The sequence below is a fragment of the Dichomitus squalens genome (genome assembly GCF_000275845.1).
Source record: "Dichomitus squalens LYAD-421 SS1 unplaced genomic scaffold DICSQscaffold_4, whole genome shotgun sequence".
NCBI classification, from domain to species: domain Eukaryota; kingdom Fungi; phylum Basidiomycota; class Agaricomycetes; order Polyporales; family Polyporaceae; genus Dichomitus; species Dichomitus squalens.
The window spans coordinates 115,897-135,241 of record NW_006766886.1 but is presented as its reverse complement, the minus strand read 5'-3'; the positions used below and the strand labels follow the sequence as shown (position 1 = coordinate 135,241).

Here is a 19,345-nt window from a genome sequence, read left to right as displayed (position 1 = left end):
GTGAGCTGCGGAAGATGTCTTCTCTGCTGAGGAGCAAGTGGTGGTTGAGAGGGGTGACGTCGGCGCTGGGCAGACAAGCGTTGACGTCGTAAGCGACGATGAGCGCGCCTTACCCCACATCACGTGGCACTGTCGCTCTATTATGTACTATTTGCCTTCCGTGGCGTCTTCCAGAACTGCCCCAGAGACGAAGCTCATCGTCCTCCACAGCGTCCATCATCTCGTCCACCGACTCCCGCACACCATGTCAACCTCTGTCCTCATTTCGACTTTCTCTCCTTTCCCTACCCTTGCTCTGTCTGTGCCTTCTGGGACTTCATTTGCCGGCCTCTACGAGCTTTTGGCGGAGCGCTACCCCTCGCTCCCGCTTCACTCCGATGCTGCGGACCTTGTCCTCACTCCCACCTCGGGTCCCATTCCAGAAGCACATGCTCCGCTGTTTACGCTCCTGAACGGCGATGATGAACCGGGGAACACCCTTCTCAGCTTGCGTCTAGTGCCACGACTTCGTGGTGGCAAGGGTGGTTTCGGTTCCCAGCTGCGTGCGGCCGGTGGTCGTATGAGCAGCCAGAAGACCAGCAATAACGATTCTTGCCGTGATTTGAGTGGTAGGAGGTTGAGCACGATCAAGGAGGCGAAGAAGTACGTCCGGTATGCTCTGCTCGGTCGACGCTTTCGACTCACAGCTACTTTAGATTGGCCGAGTACATCGAGAGCGAGCCTCTTCGCAAGAAGGCACAGCAGGAGGCGCAGAGAGCCAAGCTTGAGGCGCTCGAGAGGAAGCTCGGTATCTCAGCCGATGGCTCATCCTCCGATCCCATAGTGGGAAAGAAGCACCGCTTGGAGGACACCGAGTATATCGAGCAGAGCAGGGAGATTGTGGATAACGTTAAGAGTGCCGTTTCAGTAGGTAAGCCTGTCTATGCAAGCAGGACAAGCATGAGCCGCAACGCTTACTTTGTCTGAATAGCGATGCTCAAGAAAAAGAAGAAAGCGAAGACGAATCCCAGCCCCCCGGCAGAGGTTGGCCCTTCGACGGTCGCCGCTGCTACGGAGAAGGTCATGGAGATGGCAGCCTCAGCATCGGAGAATGTGCTCGAGTCGACTGCTTCCATCGTCGCGGCTGCCGCCACAGCCGTTGGTGTCGCGAGTGCTTGATGTGTGGCCTGTCAGGTGTCGTGGTTGTTCTTTCTATGGGTGTAACGTACGTTAAAGTTGCAATGGACGGATGGCACGAAGCTTTCGCAATGTTCTTGAGATCAATGAGTGTGCCACGCAGCATGTTCATTAGGCTTCGGCTTTTGGCTTCACGTCAAGTGGCAGCGTAAAAAGTTCAGGCGTCGATGGACGACCCACCTGCGGACACCGGCTACCGTCTCACCTGACCTTGACCGATGACGCAAGCGACAGCACCCCAGAACTACATCAAGGTCAGGATTCGCGGAGGGTCGACCTACACCCCGTCTTCTCTGCCGTGCTGGTATTGGCTCGAAACGACATGCGCGTGGCTCGATCGACCAAAGTTCTCGCACTCTTGCAGGCCTGTCATGCCATTGCCGGGCAAACGGCCGCGAATACTAGCAACCCTAGCTTGACATTCAAGGTCGCATCCGGCGGCAACGATAACTACTTCCTCAGGGACAACGTGACGAGTGCACAGCTGCTCTTGACTAGCGAGAACAGCACAAGTGCAGAGAGGAGGCTTGTTGTGGCATTACCGGCGGGCAACTCCGGGGCTTTGGTGTACTTCTCGCCTTCCGATGCTGAGACTACTGGCAAAAACTCGACCGCTGCGCTTGGCGTCAGCCTGGTGGATGGTTCCTTCAAGAGTGCGACCACCGACTACTCCAATGTCGGGGTCCGGGCTGACCTCGCATTCGATGCCAACGCTACGCTTGGTGTTACGATCATTGGCGCTGTCCGCGCCATGCGAGGTTCGTGTCCATCTTCCCAGTCTGTTGTTATCCAGCATTAACCACCACTGTGGTTGTACAGACTACGTGGAGGGTGGTGGTGTCATGCACGAGATATTCAACTACACCCTCGCGGAGTACAACGACACTTCCGTTCGTCTCCACCGCCAATGGATCAACACGACCTCGCCCACGTCCTCGGACTACAAAAGCGCGGATCTGTACCTGACTGCTCCGGCGGGGAGCTCGGCTCAGTTGTCGGTAACTCCTGGCAACACGTGGACACCACCCACTGTGAATATCATCGTCCCGTCTACGAGTGAGGGGCAGAACACGACGAGCATTCTGCGGGTGACCATGGTAACGAACGAGACGAGCCTGACAGGGCTCGATGTCCAGGCGTTTTTCTTACCTCAGAACGGGACGAACGCGACGCAAGCGTTGGAGACGGCTCTGCAGGGGCTGGCAGATGGAACGAATGCGGCGGCTCAGCAAGTCTCCTTCCTGACGTACGCCGACAAGTTCACTGCCGGAGGATGGCGCTTCCTCACAGTGAGTGGTTTGTCTGCGTCAAGCTCTAGGCACGCCTGCTGATCGCTTTGAGGACAGTACTTCGGGCGCGACTCGATGATCGCACTCCGACTACTCATGCCCACGCTCACCTCCGAAGCTATTGAGTCTGCTCTCGGTGCTGTTATCGAGCGAGCGAATAGTACAGGTGCGCTATGTCACGAGGAGACGATCGGTGAGTTTCATTCCAAGTTCGTTTGTTGTCTCGGCTAAAGGTGAAGTTCAGGTGACTATGCTTCCTTCGTGAGCCAAGCAACTAACTATCGGTTCTGTCGGGTATGCTGACAATTCACGCTGCAGGTAAACATAGGGAATGGTCACCCGGAAGTGGGCAACCAGCCGTTCTACGACTACAAGGTGCGCCTCCCACCTGACTTTACATAGACGTCCAGCATCCAACCTTTTTCCAGATGGTTGACACAGGTGGGTATCCCTGCGGCCTTATCTCACGTTTCTGAGCATAACGGTGATTGCAGACCTCTTGCTCCTCCCTGCTATCAGCCACTACTTCCTAGAACTTCCCGCAGGCCAGCGCAGGGCGGCCCAGTTCTTCAGCAAGAATGCGTCGCTGCAAACCGGCACGTACGCAGATATTCTTAACAGAACCATCCATTACAACCTCCAACGTGCAACGCCGTTCTCGCAATCTCCCAACGTCTCCAACCTCATCGGTCTCCGCCCAGGTCAGCCTGTCGGGAATTGGCGCGATAGCAATGAAGGCCTCGGTTACGGCTTCTATCCGTTCGACGTGAACACGGCACTCGTCCCGGCATCCTTGCGCGCGACGCAAAAACTCATTGAGGGGGGTATTCTGGACTTCGCCGCCTTGAATGCAAGCCACGTCGCGAATGTCGCGAGCGTTTGGGAGGCGCACGCGCCAGCGCTGTTCGACGTCACCGTGAACGGCAAGGAGGCAGAGGCGCGGCTGGAGAGCTTCGTTGAGGCTGCCAACTTGAGCATTACCCTTCTGGACTCCACTGCGCGCCAGCCAACAAGCAAGCTCTCGTTCTACGCGCTCTCGCTGAAGGAGGACGGGACCCCTGTGGAAGTCTTGAACTCAGACACGGGGTTCAACTTGGTATATGGCGAGAACGTGTCGCGGGATTTCTTGCGGCATGTTGCTGATGCACTACAACCATATCCTCGAGGTGAGTTAGTCCTAGGACATCGTCCGCCGCGTGCGTGGCAGCGCCGTTGATTAGCTTCGTAGGACTATTGACGGATGTCGGCATGGTCGTGGCCAATCCGGCTTACGACTCTAATAAGACCATGATTGATGTCCTAAACCGCGCCGCATACCACGGGACTGTCGTGTGGTGAGTAATACTAACATCTATAACGGTTCCACTCATCACGCTCTCATCGTCTTGTTCACAGGTCGTTCCAGCAAGGCCTCATGGCTAGTGGCCTCGCCCGGCAACTCGGCTTCTGCTCTCTGGATAACACGACAAGTGTTGACACGAATCCCGTGCCTTCTCCGATCCCTGAATGGTGCTCGGACGCTCAGTTCGTGCGTACACTACGTGACGCACAGGCGCGTCTCTGGACCTCCATTCAAGGCGCCAAGGATGGTGTGCCTCCCTGTTACTTAAACTATCTAGAATCCTGCTGAACACCCAACAGAGATCTACGCGGAGGTTTGGTCGTACGCGTTCGACAACACCACCAATACGTTCAGCGTAGCCGACCTCGCAAGCCTATCGCCATCCGGGACGGAGTCCGATGCAATACAACTCTGGTCCTATGGGTTCCTGGGACTGCACGATCCTAACGGGGGCAACACGACATCCTTATAAAGCGGGTACGTGCGGCAGCAGCTTAGTCGTGCGTACGCCGCTGCCTGACTCGGGAGGTTGGTAATAAGGTCGTAGGGCTTTGTATACCTGCCTTTTTTATGTTCACATGGCTATCAGATTATTGCCACCAAACTTTCTCACCTTATGCGCTGTGGGTCCCAAAAAAGTACGGACTGAGTGTGGGGCTCTGGATATCGATGACGAAGCTTCGGGTAGGATACAGTGCGCAAGCGAACAAGTACCCTATCAAGCGCAGGGAGCTCAGGTATTGCGCCGAGTTTTCGTTGCCGTCCCAGGTTCAAACTCGGCTGCTGAAGAAGCTATGACAGACGCCGACGAGACTGTCCGGGTTGGAGTTGATTCGAGCATCAACTTTGGTCAACATATACTTAGCGAGCTGCCCCGCTCAATGTGGGTTTGGAGGGAAGTTGAAATACTTCACTGACTTGTCAGAATCACGGGGTACCTGTCAACGTCTGCTGCCAGCACGCCACTAGCACGACCGGCGCCCGCGTGATATGCCGCTGTGGCTGTCTTTGGCCCAATTACCACTTTCCGCGAAACAATATACAGCAGACTATATAATAATGCATAGGGTCGGTACCCCTAATTCCGTATGCATTATTGGACGGCCTATCGAATGTGAAGCGCCGGCTTGGTACAAGTCCGGGGCCTCTGCGGCGATATGCATTATCAACTATGACTTCATGCATCAAGAGGTAGTCTACAGTAGTCACCTCGCTCAGGAGATGTACTGAAGACATATACCTCCAGATCTAGTTGAGTCTAGCATGACTTGTGCTGGCGTTGCGGTATATAGGTGTGGCGCTGTCGTTTATTTTGACCGATAGTATCTTGCAGCGATTCGCCGCTGGCGTTGCCCCCCCGTTCCTTGGGACGTGGGAGCGAGTCAGCTGAGACAAGTAGGCAGACGACTCGGTAAGCGTAGTTCTGGCCAGTCTCTTGATTTGGTGTTCCAAGTCGCATCAATCACCCCCCCCATTTACCTCGGAAAGCACAGAAACATGCTGGGTGGACACACGCCCTGGTGACGGTGGGTAACCGCTGCTTAGAATCCTCCCTTCAACATATTAATCGCCCTTCTTTTCCCTGACATCTTCGGATCCCCAGCAAGGCAGTACCACGTGAAGCGAATAGAACGTTGACTGCAATGCACGAAACCAATGGTGCTCCCCTAGGACGTAGGTGAGTTACGTGTGCGTGTGTCTTACTACGCCATCGTGGGAGGTCGATAGCTTCGCCCCTGCTCATAGGCTGAACTCGTCGACGCCGACGTAATGCAGCAGATGACGAAATCGGTCCCAAGGACGTCTTGTCCTTCAATAGGCTCGGTGGCTACTGACGCTGTCCGATGATTCTACAGCAGAGTTGCGGAGTCCTTCGGCTACCATGATGTAGTCACAGGACTCGGAAACCCACTTGTCCTTCGCGTCGGACTCGAGGTATATAAGGGTCGAAGCCCACACGGTAGCCTCCATAATCCACGCTTCAGCCGCTTCTACTCCATGGATGCTTTCGAGAAAACCGCACTCTCCACAGACAGTTTGTAAGTCAGCCAGGGCACGGCTTTCCGGTCCACAGATCTCGCTGACCGGCTCTATACTTCAGCAAACATGTCATTGATGGGAAACTTGCTGACTCCCCTACCAATGCCGAGGCCATCAATCCCTCCACCGGGGAAGTCTTCGCCCACGTTCCCGTCGCGACTCGAGAACAGCTGGAGGAGACTATCGCCGCCGCCGAGCGCGCCTTCCCTACCTGGAGTGCGAAGGCATGGGGCGAGCGAGCAGACATCTTGAGGGCCCTTGCTGCACTCATCGAGCGGCATGCGGAGCGGTTTAATACGATGATCATGCGAGAAGTTGGCAAGGACCGCGCCAGCGCGTAAGCGACCTCTTCTTGGCTTGTTGTAACGGGCGGACGAGTTGCTGATGGGACTTTTGTCATAGGGCATATGAGGTTATGAGTGCATCTTCATGGCTACGTGCATATGCATCGCACACCCTGCAGGACGAGGTCTCGACAGGGGCGACAGGGAGGGTGTCACAAGTCCGCTACCGGCCGTACGGAGTGGTAGGCGTCGTTACTACTTCTGTCGGCTAACTATACCGCATGCTGAAGTCTGACACCAGTGTGGCGCGATCATTGCATTCAAGTAGGTGTCTTCCTGACATAGATGTAACGCGAAGCATGCTGAAATCTACAACTTGTCATAATTATAACCCAGCTTCCCGCTGGTTCTGTGCGTCCTCAAGTTGGGCCACTCCCTCCTCGTTGGAAATTGTCTCATCATTAAGGTTCCGCCAACCTCGCCGTGCGTCGCCCTCAAGTTCGTCGAGCTCGCTCAATCTATTGTCCCTCCGGGAGTGCTCTCCGCACTCTACGGTGGTAGTGATTTGTATGTCCAGCCCATCCAGGTCACGGACAAAGCCTAACTGGAATACTTCGCAGAGGCCAGTGGATCGTAGAGCACCCGCGAATCTGGCGCATCTCCTTCACGGGCTCCACGGCGGCTGGGCGCGCTATCCTAAGCTCAGCCGCCCCACATGTCAAGAACATCACTCTGGAACTAGGAGGTAACGATCCTGCGATTGTGCTCCCCGACGTCGACGTCAAGAAGGTGGCGCAGTAAGTAGGCTATTCGATCTCATATAATGCTCACGTGCTTACGAGATCACGTAGACACCTCTTCCTGGCGGCCACGAGCAACGCCGGGCAGATATGCTTCAACACCAAGCGGCTTTATATCCACGAAGACGTCTACGACGCCTTCCGAGATGAGATCGTGGCGCTTGCCCGGGCCGCGGTAGTTGGCGACCCATTCGACCCGGAGACAACTATCGGCCCTGTGCAGAATCAGAGACAGTACGACAAGCTGAAGTGTGTCCGGACCTTGCCGTCACCGAATGCAGCCTCGCATTACTCACAATCTGTTCGACAGAGGTCTCATGGCCGACTCGAAGGACAAAGGCTACAAGATCGCCTTCGAGTGCGAGGCTCCCGCTCACGGGGAGAAGTCCAAGGGATACTTCATACCGGTCACGATCCTAGACAACCCCCCGGAAGACTCTCGGGTCGTCCGCGAAGAGCGTGAGTGCGGTAGAGCCTTCCGAGCCTGCGCTTCTTTCTAACTTTTCGGGTGCATGCCAGAATTCGGCCCGATCATTCCGCTCTTGAAGTGGCGAGATGACGGAGAAGTGGTGGCGCGCGCAAGTAAGGCTTGACCTGGGGTCCTCGCTCGTGGCATACTGACCTGGGCGCCGTGGGGCCGGCGATTTTTGGTGCAGATAGCGACGAGTATGGATTCAGCGCGACGCTCTGGGGATCCGACATGAAACGCCTTCGGAGCATCGCGGACAGGCTGTTCTACGGCATGGGTATGCTGCGCTCAAGCTGAGCTGCCATCATTCGTTCGCTAAAATCCTGTATGCAGTTTGGATCAACGAATGGGGCGTTATCGACGGCGACCATGTAAGTGAACGCCTTTCGCCTGTGGATCAGCACTGACTTGATCTCTGCCTGTATGTAGCTCATAACGGGTACAAAGGTAACGTTCATGATTCATCCGCCACTAAGTGATCCGGGGACTGTGTCCGGTGCTGACGATGCCATACGTTCAAGCACTCGGGGGGAGGCGTGGAGAGCTCGAAATACGCCTTGTCCTCCTGGGCATACATTCAGTCCTTCACATGTAAGGAGTCACTGGATTGAGTTGCAGGAGAACGTTAGCCGTGAAACCCGTTCGCATCGATGCGTATACGCACCTGGTCCGAGCGCTGGTTTGTGTGTAGTAATTGCATGTGAACGTTGTCCAACGAAGCGCAGGAGAATGGAGAGCTTTGCCAGCCGCTACATTGACCCCTGGTTACCTCACTGCAGATCGGTGAGTTATCAAACTCGTGGCCTTTCATTGGAAAACGACCGGGCCTTTGGACGACTGCCGAGTTCGTCAGGCCTCTCTGGCTGCGTATGTCTTACTTACAGGGAACCAACTGTGGGGCCACTCGCGGCGCCGAGTGCCGCCACAACTTCAGAATCCGCGGTCGTAGGGCGGCAGACTTTGGTCCGATAAAGCCGTTGCTGACATGGGAGATCGGTGAAGATATGACGAGCGCGAGGCTGTGTACGCTCATGCAGATCAATAGTGGAAGTGTTGGATCGGGTAACCGTGTGAGTGCAATCGTTATCTGCAGAGATGTGTTCGACTCGCAGCGAGAAATTGCGTAGCCTTTGTCGCAAACTGGAAGATAGTCCTGTCAGCTCACGTTGCAGGGTTCTAATGGGGTGCGCCACACACAGAGAGAAGAGTGTCACCAACTCGTGTAGGCTCCTCAATGCGTGGAGGTTTCGAAGCTCGGACACGCTTCCATACTGAATTACTCGGAGTAACCCACGCGCATCTTATGTTCTCGTCAACGTCTGAACGTAAGATACCATCTCCCTCGGGCCGAGCACGCAGCAAGGCCTATCCATTAGTAGGCGGGCCTTCGGTAGACGAGGAGGGCCTGGGGGATCAATGATGCGCTCGGTCTCGGTGGTTCAGTGGGTACTGTAAGTGTATGTACGTATGGGACAACCGAGCTGCCGAGATCTGGCGGTGGGCCATCGTCGCTGCTGTGGTGTGGCACCCAGCCAGACGCCCATCGGCCTGCAGTCCGAAGCCCTTCGGAGTACTGATGGCTCGCCGGAAGAGGCAAGTGGCCTTCCATTTAGGGGAGAGTGGAGGATCGGCTTTTCGGCTTGGGGGATGGTGCTGAACACCATCCGAGCCCGGCCCAAATTATCTCTGCACGCCGTCTCCCAGCTGACCCATGATGCCGTTCGCGTCGGTTCCATTCCCACTTCATATACCCGCCCGGCCTCTCCGTCAGTCCCGTCTTCGATAGCTGACCTCAGGAGCATCGACTTCACGACCATCTCACGACTACGACCATGACCGACCAGCACAGGCTCGCTACCCCTTCGACGTCCGCGTCTCCCACGATTCACGAAGAGCCCGGAGTTACTAGCCCGGTCGACATCGAAGACACCGACGCGAATGTGGCTGACAAGCCACAGAACGAGAAGACGAAAGTGGCACCCCCAAGCGAGGACGCTTCAGAAGACGACGTCTTGATCGTCAACTGGGAGGGTCCGGATGATCCTGAAAACCCGAAGAAGTACGTGAACTCTCTTCTATGCTTGTGTGTCAGGCCTGACCTTTCCCTCGTACGAGCAGCTGGAGTTTTGGGCGAAAATGGGCAGCGACTACCATCGTCTCCGCTTTCACGTTCATCAGCCCCGTTTCCTCCTCCATGATGGCCCCCGCAAGCGACCAGATCGCTCAACAGTTCGGGATCACGAACTCGGCGGTAATAGCCCTGCTCACGTCTATCTTCGTGGCTGCATATGGTGAGCACATGCGTACATATTTGTTTTTCTAAGTTTCTGAGATGGGTCTGTCGTCACAAGCCTTTGGTCCACTCTTTCTGGGACCGATGAGCGAGTTGTATGGTCGTTCCCGAGTCCTTCAATTAGCCAATCTCTGGTATTTGGGTGCGTGTCTTTGAGTAGTATGCTACTCTCTCTTTGACTCAACGCATGCATGTGCCCAGCGTGGAATTTAGGTTGCGCGTTCGCCCAGAACACAGGGCAGCTTATTGCCTTCCGGTTCCTCGCTGGCCTCGGCGGGAGTGCGCCACTGTCTGTGAGTTTTTGTTTCCGGTCGCTGGACTCGTGACCAGCGAGGTGTGTAGGGAGTGACGCACTGACTGGCGGTGCGTATAATTAGATCGGTGGAGGTCTGATAGGCGACGTGTGGAAAGCCGAAGAAAGAGGACAAGCCATTGCCGTCTACTCGCTGGCGCCCCTACTCGGCCCAGTCATTGGCCCCACATGCGGTGCCTGGATCGCGCAGAGATCGACATGGCGATGGGTCTTCTGGTCCACCACCATCGTGGACGCGTTCATCCAGGTGCTCGGCCTCTTCTTCCTCCAAGAAAGTGAGTAAATCTAACCTTGCGCCATCATCATCATAAGCTAATCTTGTTCATCTTTTGTAGCTTTCGCACCCGTCCTTCTTGAGCGCAAAGCAAACAAAATTAGGAAGAGCATGGACCCCGAGAAGGCCAATGTGCGAGAGGTTCGCACCGTCTTCGATAACACAGACCGCCATTGGAAGAAAATCGTGGCGAAGGCGCTCGTGCGCCCTTTCGCGCTTTTCGCTCGCGAGCCCATCGTTCAGCTTCTCGGAATTTACATGGCTTTCATCTATGGAACGCTCTACTGTGAGTCATCCGGTACCACGTTCATAATACAGCCTCGGTGTCTGACGAACGTCCCTAGTGTTCCTCACTACGATAGACTCTATCTTCGAGGGTATTTACCACCAACCCGTCGGTATCGCCGGCCTGCACTACCTCGCGCTCGGTATTGGGCTCTCAGGGGCGTCACAGATCAACGCGCGGTTGATGGACAGGATATACGTGTACTACACGAAGAAGAACGGTAGTGGTGGCAAGCCCGAGTACCGATTGCGTGCGTATCCGTCTGCCTTGCATCTGCTCTGACTTTGCGCTAAGACGAGCATACATCCAGCCTCGATGATTCCAGGGACAATTCTGCTGCCCATCGGACTGCTCATCACTGGGTGGACTGCAAGGGCGGACGTGCACTGGATCGCGCCGGACATTGGGATCGCGCTCGTTGGTGCGGGTACTATTCTCAACTTCCAGTCCATCCAGACGTACGTCATCGATGCGTTCACGCTCCACGCTGCGTCAGGTACGTGCTGTGTCACTGAGAGCAGCGCATATAGCCACATCCTGACGGGTTTCTTGCTTTAGCTTTGGCGGCGGTGACGTTCCTGCGTTCGCTGGCCGGTTTCGGCTTCCCGCTGTTCGCGCCGGCGATGTACAACGCCCTCGGCTACGGCAAGGGCGACACCATCCTTGCATGCTTTGCGATTGCTGTCGGTATTCCTGCGTGCGTACCAGTTTCGCTCTCCCCCCCTCCGCTCCATGCATACGTTACTGACTGGCGATGCGCGTGTTCACAGACCGTTCCTCCTCTGGACGTATGGCGAGCGCATCCGCAACGCGTCCAAATATGCGAAGCGAACTTAACGCGCTCGCAACGTCATTTGCGCCTCACGATCCACCTACGACTTATCATAGACTTGATTCGATCCGCGGACTTAGACAGGACGGGCCACACAAACCATCACGCATCTATCCTATCCAACACGCGCTACCATTGCGCTTAATCTCGCTCCCTCGGGCATGCCGTCGAGACCCGGCTCCCCTACGCTCGACTTCCTAGCCGCGTCCCTGCTGCGTGGTATCGGGCGCCAGCACGTGCTCTCGACCCTCCCTAGACGAGCGGTTCTATGTCGCGCACATCGCGCGGAGAAAATCCTGCGTCCGCCGCTTTCGCTGGCTATCTTGGCCAAGATCCTCTGTCGCATGTTGTGGTACTCGTACTGTTGGGTATCGGTACTGTTGGGACTTGGAAAGGGCGCGGCTGCATGAATGGCCGTGCATGGACGATCAGTGTATCACTGCTATCTAGCTTAGCTATTCTGCATTGCTCTCGAGATGTTGCCGTTATACAATTGAGTCTTGACTACATCTATTATCAAATTACAGTCTGCTGACATCGGAGCGACATGACGCTGGGAAGCTCTAGGGGCCATCCAGCGATTCTCTGCAAACGAATGCCTGGGTGTAGACCCATTCGGCAAGCCCGTGCTTAGAGCTCTCTACGCCTATCCCGGAGTGCTGAGAAGAGGCGTTTGAACAGTAGTGTCGTTGCGATGGTACAGGAGCGCATCTGAGGCCGTACCTTCACACCCCTCATAGGCTGCCATTGGAGATGAGGCGAAATCAAGGTGGACGAGCGTGGAGTATGTACTCACAAGGTCGCCCGTCATCGCGGCCCATTCGTTGATCCACACTTGGTAGCAGTGGAGGGATGCGTGTACATGAACATGAGTAGTTAGTGTGCTAGCCCAGGAGTGCATCAGCATTGGAGGACCCACCCGTCCCGACGTATACCTTATCCGCGATCTTCTGGATGCGTTCCATGTCGGAGCCCCAGATCGACGCGTCCAAGCCGTACTCGGTGTCATCTGCGGTAAAGTCCACGCCGTGGTCGTGAGACACTGTCTGCGCAGGTGCGATCAGTGTTAGGGCTTACTTGCGCGCACGATCACCTCTTCGTCGTCTTTCCATCTCAGCAGCGGAATGATGGGGCCGAATTCTACAGCGCACATCAGAACAATGCCTGTCGTAGTGCGGGGCCGCAATTACGTTCTTCGCGGACGATTCTGGCGTCGTCCGGAGGGTCGTCGATGACCGTGATGGGGATGAAGTAGCCTTTGCTTCCGGCAGGCCCGGCTTCGCCCTCATATGCGATCTTGTATCCGTGCGCCTTGCAGTCGGCGATGAGACTCCTGCGCAACGATCAAGTGGTCGTAGACGAGCGCATTTTGACAGTCTGCTCGCAGGAGTTGTTGCCGGATACGCACTTCAGTTTCTCGTACACCCGCTGGTTCTGAACAGGGCCCATGATCGTCTCGGGATCGAAGGGATTGCCGACTTTTGCATGTCGTGCTAGAGTCACTATCTCGTCTCGGACAGCGTCGTAGATGTCCTCGTGGATGAAGAGTCGCTTCATGGCAAAGCATTGCTGCCCAGCGTTATTTATCGCGCCGATGAACAGCCGTCTACGATCCTCGATGAGCACATAGTGACGAAGACGAACAACGGCACGGGGAGTGCGCTGAACGTACTGGGCGACTTTCTTCACGTCAATGTCGGGAAGCACGATCGCCGGGTCGTTTCCGCCGAGCTCGAGGGTGAGGGCTTGACGCCTGCAGCCGCCTCGCGCATGACAGCCCTACCACTTTCCGTCGATCCTGTGAACGAGAAGCGCATGATGCGTGGATGCTGGACGAGCCATTGACCCCTAGAGTCCCGTTCAACTGAAGTCTGATCACCGATTCAGCATGGTCACTGAAGCACTTACAAGTCGTCTCCACCATAGAGAACGGACAGCACGCCTGGGGGTACTATCGACTGAGCGAGCTCCGTGAACTTCAGAGGAACGCATGGCGTAGTCGGCGCCGTCTTGAGGATAAGACAATTCCCAGCTAAGAGTGCGTGGGATAGCTTGAGGATGGTGAATATGAGGGGGAAACTGTGCGTCATGTTATTTTGAGACACCCATGACTCTTCTTCCCTCATAACACGTACTTGAATGCGATAACAGCAGCACACTAGTCGCGAGGTATATTAGTGGATGCTCCACAGTCAATGGCGGGGACCTACCACTCCATATGGTCGATACCGGCCCTTGGTTGATCTCCCGTGATCATTCGTCACAATCTCGTCCTCGAGCCTGTGGTTCGCAAATCCGGAGATGGCCTGCGCCGCAAGGTCCACCTCAAAGGCACTGATGGCAGCCTGTCGTGAGTATGACTGTGCGTCTCGTCAACAGACTACTCACGCGCTGCCACGATCTTTCCCGACCTCCCGCATGATTAGGTTGGTAAACTGTTCGGCATGGCGCTCGATGAGGGCACCGAGTGCATGCAGCACATCCCCCCGCTCTTGCCAACTCTTAGCGCTCCAAGAGGCGAACGCCCTGTCGGCGGCGGCGACGGTCTGCTCGAGTTGGGTATATGTCGCGACAGGAACTTGTGCGAAGACCTCTCCCGTTGCGGGGTCGATGACTGGTGCAGCAGTGGGCGAGGTAGCGGGCTTGCCGTCAATGATGTGCGTGCTGAGTCGGCCAGGGGCAATTCGCGTATGTATGTCAGCGCTGGCGAAATGGGAAGGTGAAGATGATTATAAAGCGCACGTACAAGGAGTCCGTGAAGATGTGAACCATGGTGAACATGTACGGCGACCGGTGGGGTACTGCCGGACTTTCCTGTAAGCTGGGAGTCTATATAGCTTACGCCTGGAATCACTCGATACGAGGGAAGCAGTGGAGCCACTATCATTCCCTGTACCAAATATCCCAGTGCGCTGATGAACGTTCAAGCGATTTGCAATCCTTGAAGCGATCTTCGGGCCAGCCTCTGACAATCAGGTGGGGGGCGCCTGAGACTTTGCGCTCATTATTTGAAGTTCCCACTCCAGGACCAAAGTGACGCAGAGCATGCAACATCAGACAATCAGCTAGGTCTTAGATTATGTTAGGCAGGGGGAGATCATGACGTACAATTACATCTGTGCCAAAGGTTAGTACGATATTGTCCACAATGAACGCTGGCAGGGGTTCTGAAACTCGTGAGCAGAAGCGCGCACGACCGCTGACGATGAGCTCCAGCCATAGTCATGATGGTAAGAAAGGTTGACACGATCAGATACGTTATATGCCAGCACGTAGTTGCACGTCTGAGCGGGCGAGGGCCCTTGCCAATGTCATCTTACGTTATGGCAAGGATTGAATGCACAGAGGTGAAATCGTGAATGTGACCTGCAGTAGGATGGTCAGCATATTCTTCCGATAGCGATACGCAGCCGATGGTACCAGTACCTCGGCAGTTGAACTCCCTTTGGTAGATGCGCCGTTGCCAATTGCGAATTTCGAAATAGTGCGACGTTGCAAATACATCGGACGAGGGATACCTGATAATACATGCGCAGTACACATGACGGTCGTATTTGAAGTAGGATTCGGAGGAGGCGCTACACAATGTCAGGCAGGCGGGTGCATGTGCCCCTAGACAACAAGAAATATTACGCCTATAGTCCACTTCGGGATTGCGCATCGCGGCTCGGCTACTCTAGCTCTGGCTCGGTCAGAGCACCATTCAGCGACTCCCTGCACACATACGCCTGGGGATACACCCACGAAAGGAGGCCGTGCTTTGAATTTTCGACGCCCACCCCGGAGTGCTGAATGTTGCAAATAGACCGTGGGATCAATGTCCCATCTCAAGGTAGGACCATTCGTGCAAATGGCATTGAGACATTACCTTCACGCCCAGAAAAGGCTGAAAAGTGGTCAGTTAAGGGTAGGGACGGACGGGAGATAACATGGACATACTAGATCGGGGTGCATTGCAGCCCACTCGTTGATCCAGACTAGGTGCCATTGGCGCAAGACGTAGTTTCATGAGTAATCAGTCTTCCCGCGCGGGACATATAGCAGGCAAGAGGGCTTACCTGTCCCGACATATAGCTTATCGGCGATGTTTTGGATGCGCACCATATTGGAGCCCCAGATCGACGCGTTCAGGCCGTACTCGGTGTCATCTACCACAGCAAAAGCGGCGGTGAGAACGAGGCATTCGTCAACCATCGACGTCCGACTGCGATGGTATCTATCCTCTAGGCAGCACTCACTTGCGCGCACAACGACCTCATTGTCATCCTTCCATTTCAGTAATGGTATGATGGGGCCGAATTCTGCAACCCGCTGGTCAGGGGGAGTCCGAGCGTCTGCGACGCATAGCTGCACTTACGTTCTTCGCGGACAATCCTGGCATTGTCAGGAGGGTTGTCGATGATCGTGATCGGGATGAAGTAGCCCTTGCTTCCGGCCATACCGGCCTCGCCCTCATAGGCGATGTTGTAGCCCCGGGCCTTGCAGTCGGCAACTAACCCCCTGCAGAACAAAGCCATTACGAATGAGCATCACAATTATTTCGCGCCGCTGAGGACCACTAGTTGCGCACTTCAGCTTCTCGTACACTCGTCTGTTTTGGACAGGACCTATGATCGTCTCGGCGTCGAATGGATCCCCAACTTTAGCCTGCTTTGCGAGCGCTACGATCTCGTCTCGAACCGCGTCGTAAATGTCTTCGTGGATGAAGATCCGCTTCATAGCGAAGCACTGTTGGCCCGCATTATTGGTCGCCCCGATGAGAAGATGTCTGTAAAGTGAAGTGAGCATACAGACTATGGGTCGTTGCAGTGAATATGATGAACGCACTGGGCGACCTTCTTGATGTCGGCGTCAGGAAGCACGATTGCGGGGTCGTTCCCGCCCAGCTCAAGAGTGAGGCTCTTGACACCTGCAGCGGCTTCGCGCATGACGGCCTTGCCAGTTGCCGTCGACCCCGTGAAGGAAAAGCGCATAATACGTGGGTGCTGAACAAGCCATTGACCCCTGATGTCCCAGTCGAACGGCTTCACATACACGTCACGATGGGATGTCACCAGGAGGACTTACAACTCATCACCACCACACAACACGGAGAGCACGCCAGGAGGGACAACTGACTGCGCGAGCTCCACAAATTTCAGACTAACGCATGGCGCAGTGGGCGATGTCTTGAGAATTAGGCAATTCCCCGCCAAGAGAGCATGCGATAGCTTGAGGATACAGAAGAAAAGTGGGAAGCTGTGCATTGTGTCATTGGACATTCGCTCTCATTTTGCAATAGACATACTTGAACGCGATGGCAGCAGCACACTGATTGCTGAACGTGTAGATCAGTCGGTCGTCAGCGAGTAACGGACACTTACCACTCCATATGGCCGATATCGTATCTTGCTCGTCCTTCCCGGTTCGCTCGTCACAACCTCCTCCTCGAGCTTGTGGCTTGCAGACTTAGAAAGTCCCTCCGGCGCGCCGCCTACCTCGAAGGTACTCGAGGTCAAGATTCCTCAATACCATTGTACATGGAGGAAGGATGGGGCTACTCACGCACTATGACGGTCTTTCCCAACCTCTCGCATGATCAACTCCACAAAGCTCTCAGCATGACGCTCGATGAGGACGGCTAGGGCGCGCAACACATCTGCTCGCTCCTGCCAAGCCTTGGCGCTCCAAGAGGTGAAGGCCCGCTCGGCAGCAGCGACGGTCTGCTCGAGCTGCGCTTTTGTGGCGATGGGGACTTGCGCAAAAGGCTCTCCCGTGGACGGGTTGATCACCCAAGTGGTGGTCGGTGAGGTGGCTGGCTTGCCGTCGATGATGTGGGTGCTGGATCAGGGCAGATTGGCATGCGTGAGTTGCTGAGGAACCGGCCAATGCAATGGAAGATAGTACGCACAAGCCACTCGTGTATCTGGCCTGTGCGATGTCCATGCCGGAGAGGTGTGGCGAACTGGGGATGGTTTCAGGTCATACCGTAAGCTTGAGGTCTCGTGGCTTACCCGCGGTGTCAATAGGAATCCGGGGGCCGAGACGTGAAACTGCAACACCATTCTGGGAGATGGTGCATGACAACGCTCGTACGCATAGTCGGATGACCATAGAGTTGCCTCTTGTGCATCGAGATCTTCAGACTCCGACGACTCCAGACTTATTCAGGTGGCAAGACCCTGTTCTGGGCCATATCGCAAGGATAGACGGTGCCGCAGATGCATTATGGAGCTTGTGTACGACGATGAAACGAGCTTGTGCAGCGCCGCATCCGTATCCGCAGGTTATTGTGTCGAGCCTAGAGTTTCACAATCACTGTAGGGATGCCTACGTCACTTGAGGAGGCACTTACGGACGGCGACCACTATCGCACCCTGTAAGAGCTGGAAGCAAAGCGAACCTTGTCGTTCGGAAGGTGACCCATTGCCAGACAAGAAGTCGAGGTACACTGACTGCAAGTTACAACATGTTTATTCTTGGTATTATCTATAGATACAAACTCTACTGATGCATGATGTTCAAGCGCCCTCTCAGCGGCAGGCCTTGGGGCGCACTCATCCTACAAGCGCCTATACTTCGCCACAATCCGCCATCTTCGAATGCTACACCCTCGCTTGTGCAGGACGAGTCTCTTCGATCTCGTGTGCAATTATCCAGGAGCGTATCCCTCGCCACTTCTAGTCCTTTCTTATCGGAACTCGCCGGAAGACTCTAGGATTCTCCACCCCAACGCTGGGACCACAGCTTTCGGGGTTCCTCCGCTTCCCATGGCCTCCGTGTTTTCGTGAATGGGGATGGGAGCACGGAGATGAGAGACGGTGGAGTTCGGGAGGACGAACTTGGCGAGCAAGCGTTGCACGGCACCCTCAAGCGCCATCTGCTCTTCGGCAAGGCGGGCGTTGGTCTCCTTAGGTAGCTCAACAACGAAACACGTAAGCCGCCTCATCACGACTGTCTCTGGCTTACTGAGGGGCAGCGTTGTGCCTTCGGGTGGGGTTTCGCAGTATCGCAGGAGGTATGTGTAGAACGACGTCTCAATATCATGGTCGGGATAATGTGGCGCGAACGGACTCACCCTCGAACCCAGAGGTTATGTGTGACACCGTAGGTACGTCGAGCACGAGCTTCGTTAACGTGTCACTGAAGCTATGCAACAGGGGCGGGATCATCAGCAAAGCTGAGTCCGAGAATAAGAGGCGACACACCTACCGGCGTGTGAAGCCCTCCCAGCATATGCAGCTCCGTCAAATGAGAGGGCAGGTCGGGTAAGCCATGAATCGTGCTGGGCTGGTAGCACCGCGTGAAGCGCCAGATTACGGAGGTTGGGGAACAAGGAGAGGATGAGCACATTACCGCCGCATTCCCAGCGTGTTCCCACCACATTCCGCCGGATTAGGGGATGTCGTGGTATTAACTGCCTTCCGCTCACATTCCGACCATGTTCCCCATATATTACTTAGACATTCCGTACCCTGCGTAACATGGGATTAAACGGGATATACACTTCTGTACCATAATAATCATTTATATTCATGAGGTTTGCAGTTTGGCGCCTCATATATCCCAATATAGGCACCTATTCACGGTGGTTGGTTATTGGCTTTTGGGCCAGCAAGGACATATACATCATCATAGGCGGAAAATATATTCGAAGGCCGACTCTTCTACGCTACAGCCCGAGTGTCTGAGAAATCTGCAGACCAGCATAATAAGACACCCCATCCATGTCATGCGCCGCGTTCAAAGTGTGGTGATGTCCTACAACTGATCTGGACATCAGGCAAAGCTGAGACAGCGCGCACAATACCAAACACACGTACCTAACTGCGCATATATGCAACAATAATGTCAGTATACAGGTGCTGCTTGGGCAATGTTAGCAGTTTGCTATCAAGCTGAGACCTGAGACTCACCATCAAGTGACGATGAATGCTGGACAACAGCCGGGCCTACTAGATGCTATCA

General features: G+C 55.1%; 7 protein-coding genes across 7 annotated transcripts; 4 read left to right on the top strand and 3 right to left on the bottom strand.

The window, feature by feature from the left end:
- Positions 1–218: 218 nt before the first annotated feature.
- Positions 219–1,246, top strand: DICSQDRAFT_79965 (uncharacterized protein). The gene is made up of 3 exons (XM_007362227.1): positions 219–642; positions 696–910; positions 971–1,246. Exons 1-3 carry the CDS (start codon positions 245–247, stop codon positions 1,156–1,158), a joined length of 801 nt encoding a protein of 266 aa, XP_007362289.1. The 5' UTR covers positions 219–244; the 3' UTR covers positions 1,159–1,246.
- Positions 1,247–1,498: 252 nt separating this feature from the next.
- Positions 1,499–4,279, top strand: DICSQDRAFT_166655 (uncharacterized protein; the record flags this gene model as incomplete). Its single annotated transcript, XM_007362226.1, has 10 exons — positions 1,499–1,934; positions 1,996–2,465; positions 2,523–2,658; positions 2,710–2,726; positions 2,784–2,840; positions 2,894–2,906; positions 2,960–3,631; positions 3,694–3,799; positions 3,861–4,054; positions 4,107–4,279. 10 exons carry the CDS (start codon positions 1,499–1,501, stop codon positions 4,277–4,279), a joined length of 2,274 nt encoding a protein of 757 aa, XP_007362288.1.
- Positions 4,280–5,805: 1,526 nt separating this feature from the next.
- Positions 5,806–8,011, top strand: DICSQDRAFT_166654 (aldehyde dehydrogenase; the record flags this gene model as incomplete). The annotated part of the gene is made up of 13 exons (XM_007362225.1): positions 5,806–5,846; positions 5,909–6,184; positions 6,250–6,373; positions 6,433–6,455; positions 6,528–6,698; positions 6,752–6,928; positions 6,983–7,180; positions 7,242–7,390; positions 7,451–7,513; positions 7,588–7,677; positions 7,734–7,771; positions 7,830–7,847; positions 7,922–8,011. The coding sequence occupies 13 exons, from the start codon at positions 5,806–5,808 to the stop codon at positions 8,009–8,011; spliced, it is 1,458 nt and encodes a 485-aa protein (XP_007362287.1).
- A 1,184-nt stretch (positions 8,012–9,195) lies between these two features.
- Positions 9,196–11,878, top strand: DICSQDRAFT_99628 (MFS polyamine transporter). The gene is made up of 10 exons (XM_007362224.1): positions 9,196–9,459; positions 9,519–9,691; positions 9,752–9,835; positions 9,895–9,986; positions 10,071–10,281; positions 10,342–10,566; positions 10,625–10,816; positions 10,877–11,062; positions 11,125–11,263; positions 11,337–11,878. Exons 1-10 carry the CDS (start codon positions 9,233–9,235, stop codon positions 11,401–11,403), a joined length of 1,596 nt encoding a protein of 531 aa, XP_007362286.1. The 5' UTR covers positions 9,196–9,232; the 3' UTR covers positions 11,404–11,878.
- Positions 11,879–11,961: 83 nt separating this feature from the next.
- On the bottom strand, positions 11,962–14,170 carry DICSQDRAFT_166652 (NAD-dependent succinate aldehyde dehydrogenase; the record flags this gene model as incomplete). The annotated part of the gene is made up of 13 exons (XM_007362223.1): positions 11,962–12,057; positions 12,122–12,139; positions 12,195–12,232; positions 12,318–12,444; positions 12,486–12,538; positions 12,589–12,731; positions 12,807–13,004; positions 13,071–13,151; positions 13,307–13,477; positions 13,534–13,556; positions 13,609–13,732; positions 13,787–14,062; positions 14,145–14,170. 13 exons carry the CDS (start codon positions 14,168–14,170, stop codon positions 11,962–11,964), a joined length of 1,374 nt encoding a protein of 457 aa, XP_007362285.1.
- A 748-nt stretch (positions 14,171–14,918) lies between these two features.
- DICSQDRAFT_152781 (NAD-dependent succinate aldehyde dehydrogenase) lies at positions 14,919–17,447 on the bottom strand. The gene is made up of 14 exons (XM_007362222.1): positions 17,392–17,447; positions 17,289–17,342; positions 16,943–17,218; positions 16,762–16,885; positions 16,686–16,708; positions 16,466–16,636; positions 16,226–16,402; positions 15,969–16,166; positions 15,756–15,898; positions 15,637–15,699; positions 15,457–15,546; positions 15,338–15,375; positions 15,267–15,284; positions 14,919–15,186 (listed from the first exon to the last, which is right to left on the bottom strand). Exons 2-14 carry the CDS (start codon positions 17,321–17,323, stop codon positions 15,070–15,072), a joined length of 1,473 nt encoding a protein of 490 aa, XP_007362284.1. The 5' UTR covers positions 17,324–17,342; positions 17,392–17,447; the 3' UTR covers positions 14,919–15,069.
- A 387-nt stretch (positions 17,448–17,834) lies between these two features.
- DICSQDRAFT_133255 (uncharacterized protein) lies at positions 17,835–18,690 on the bottom strand. Its single transcript, XM_007362221.1, has 3 exons — positions 18,590–18,690; positions 18,456–18,526; positions 17,835–18,364 (listed from the first exon to the last, which is right to left on the bottom strand). Exon 3 carries the CDS (start codon positions 18,324–18,326, stop codon positions 18,069–18,071), a length of 258 nt encoding a protein of 85 aa, XP_007362283.1. The 5' UTR covers positions 18,327–18,364; positions 18,456–18,526; positions 18,590–18,690; the 3' UTR covers positions 17,835–18,068.
- Positions 18,691–19,345: the final 655 nt, after the last annotated feature.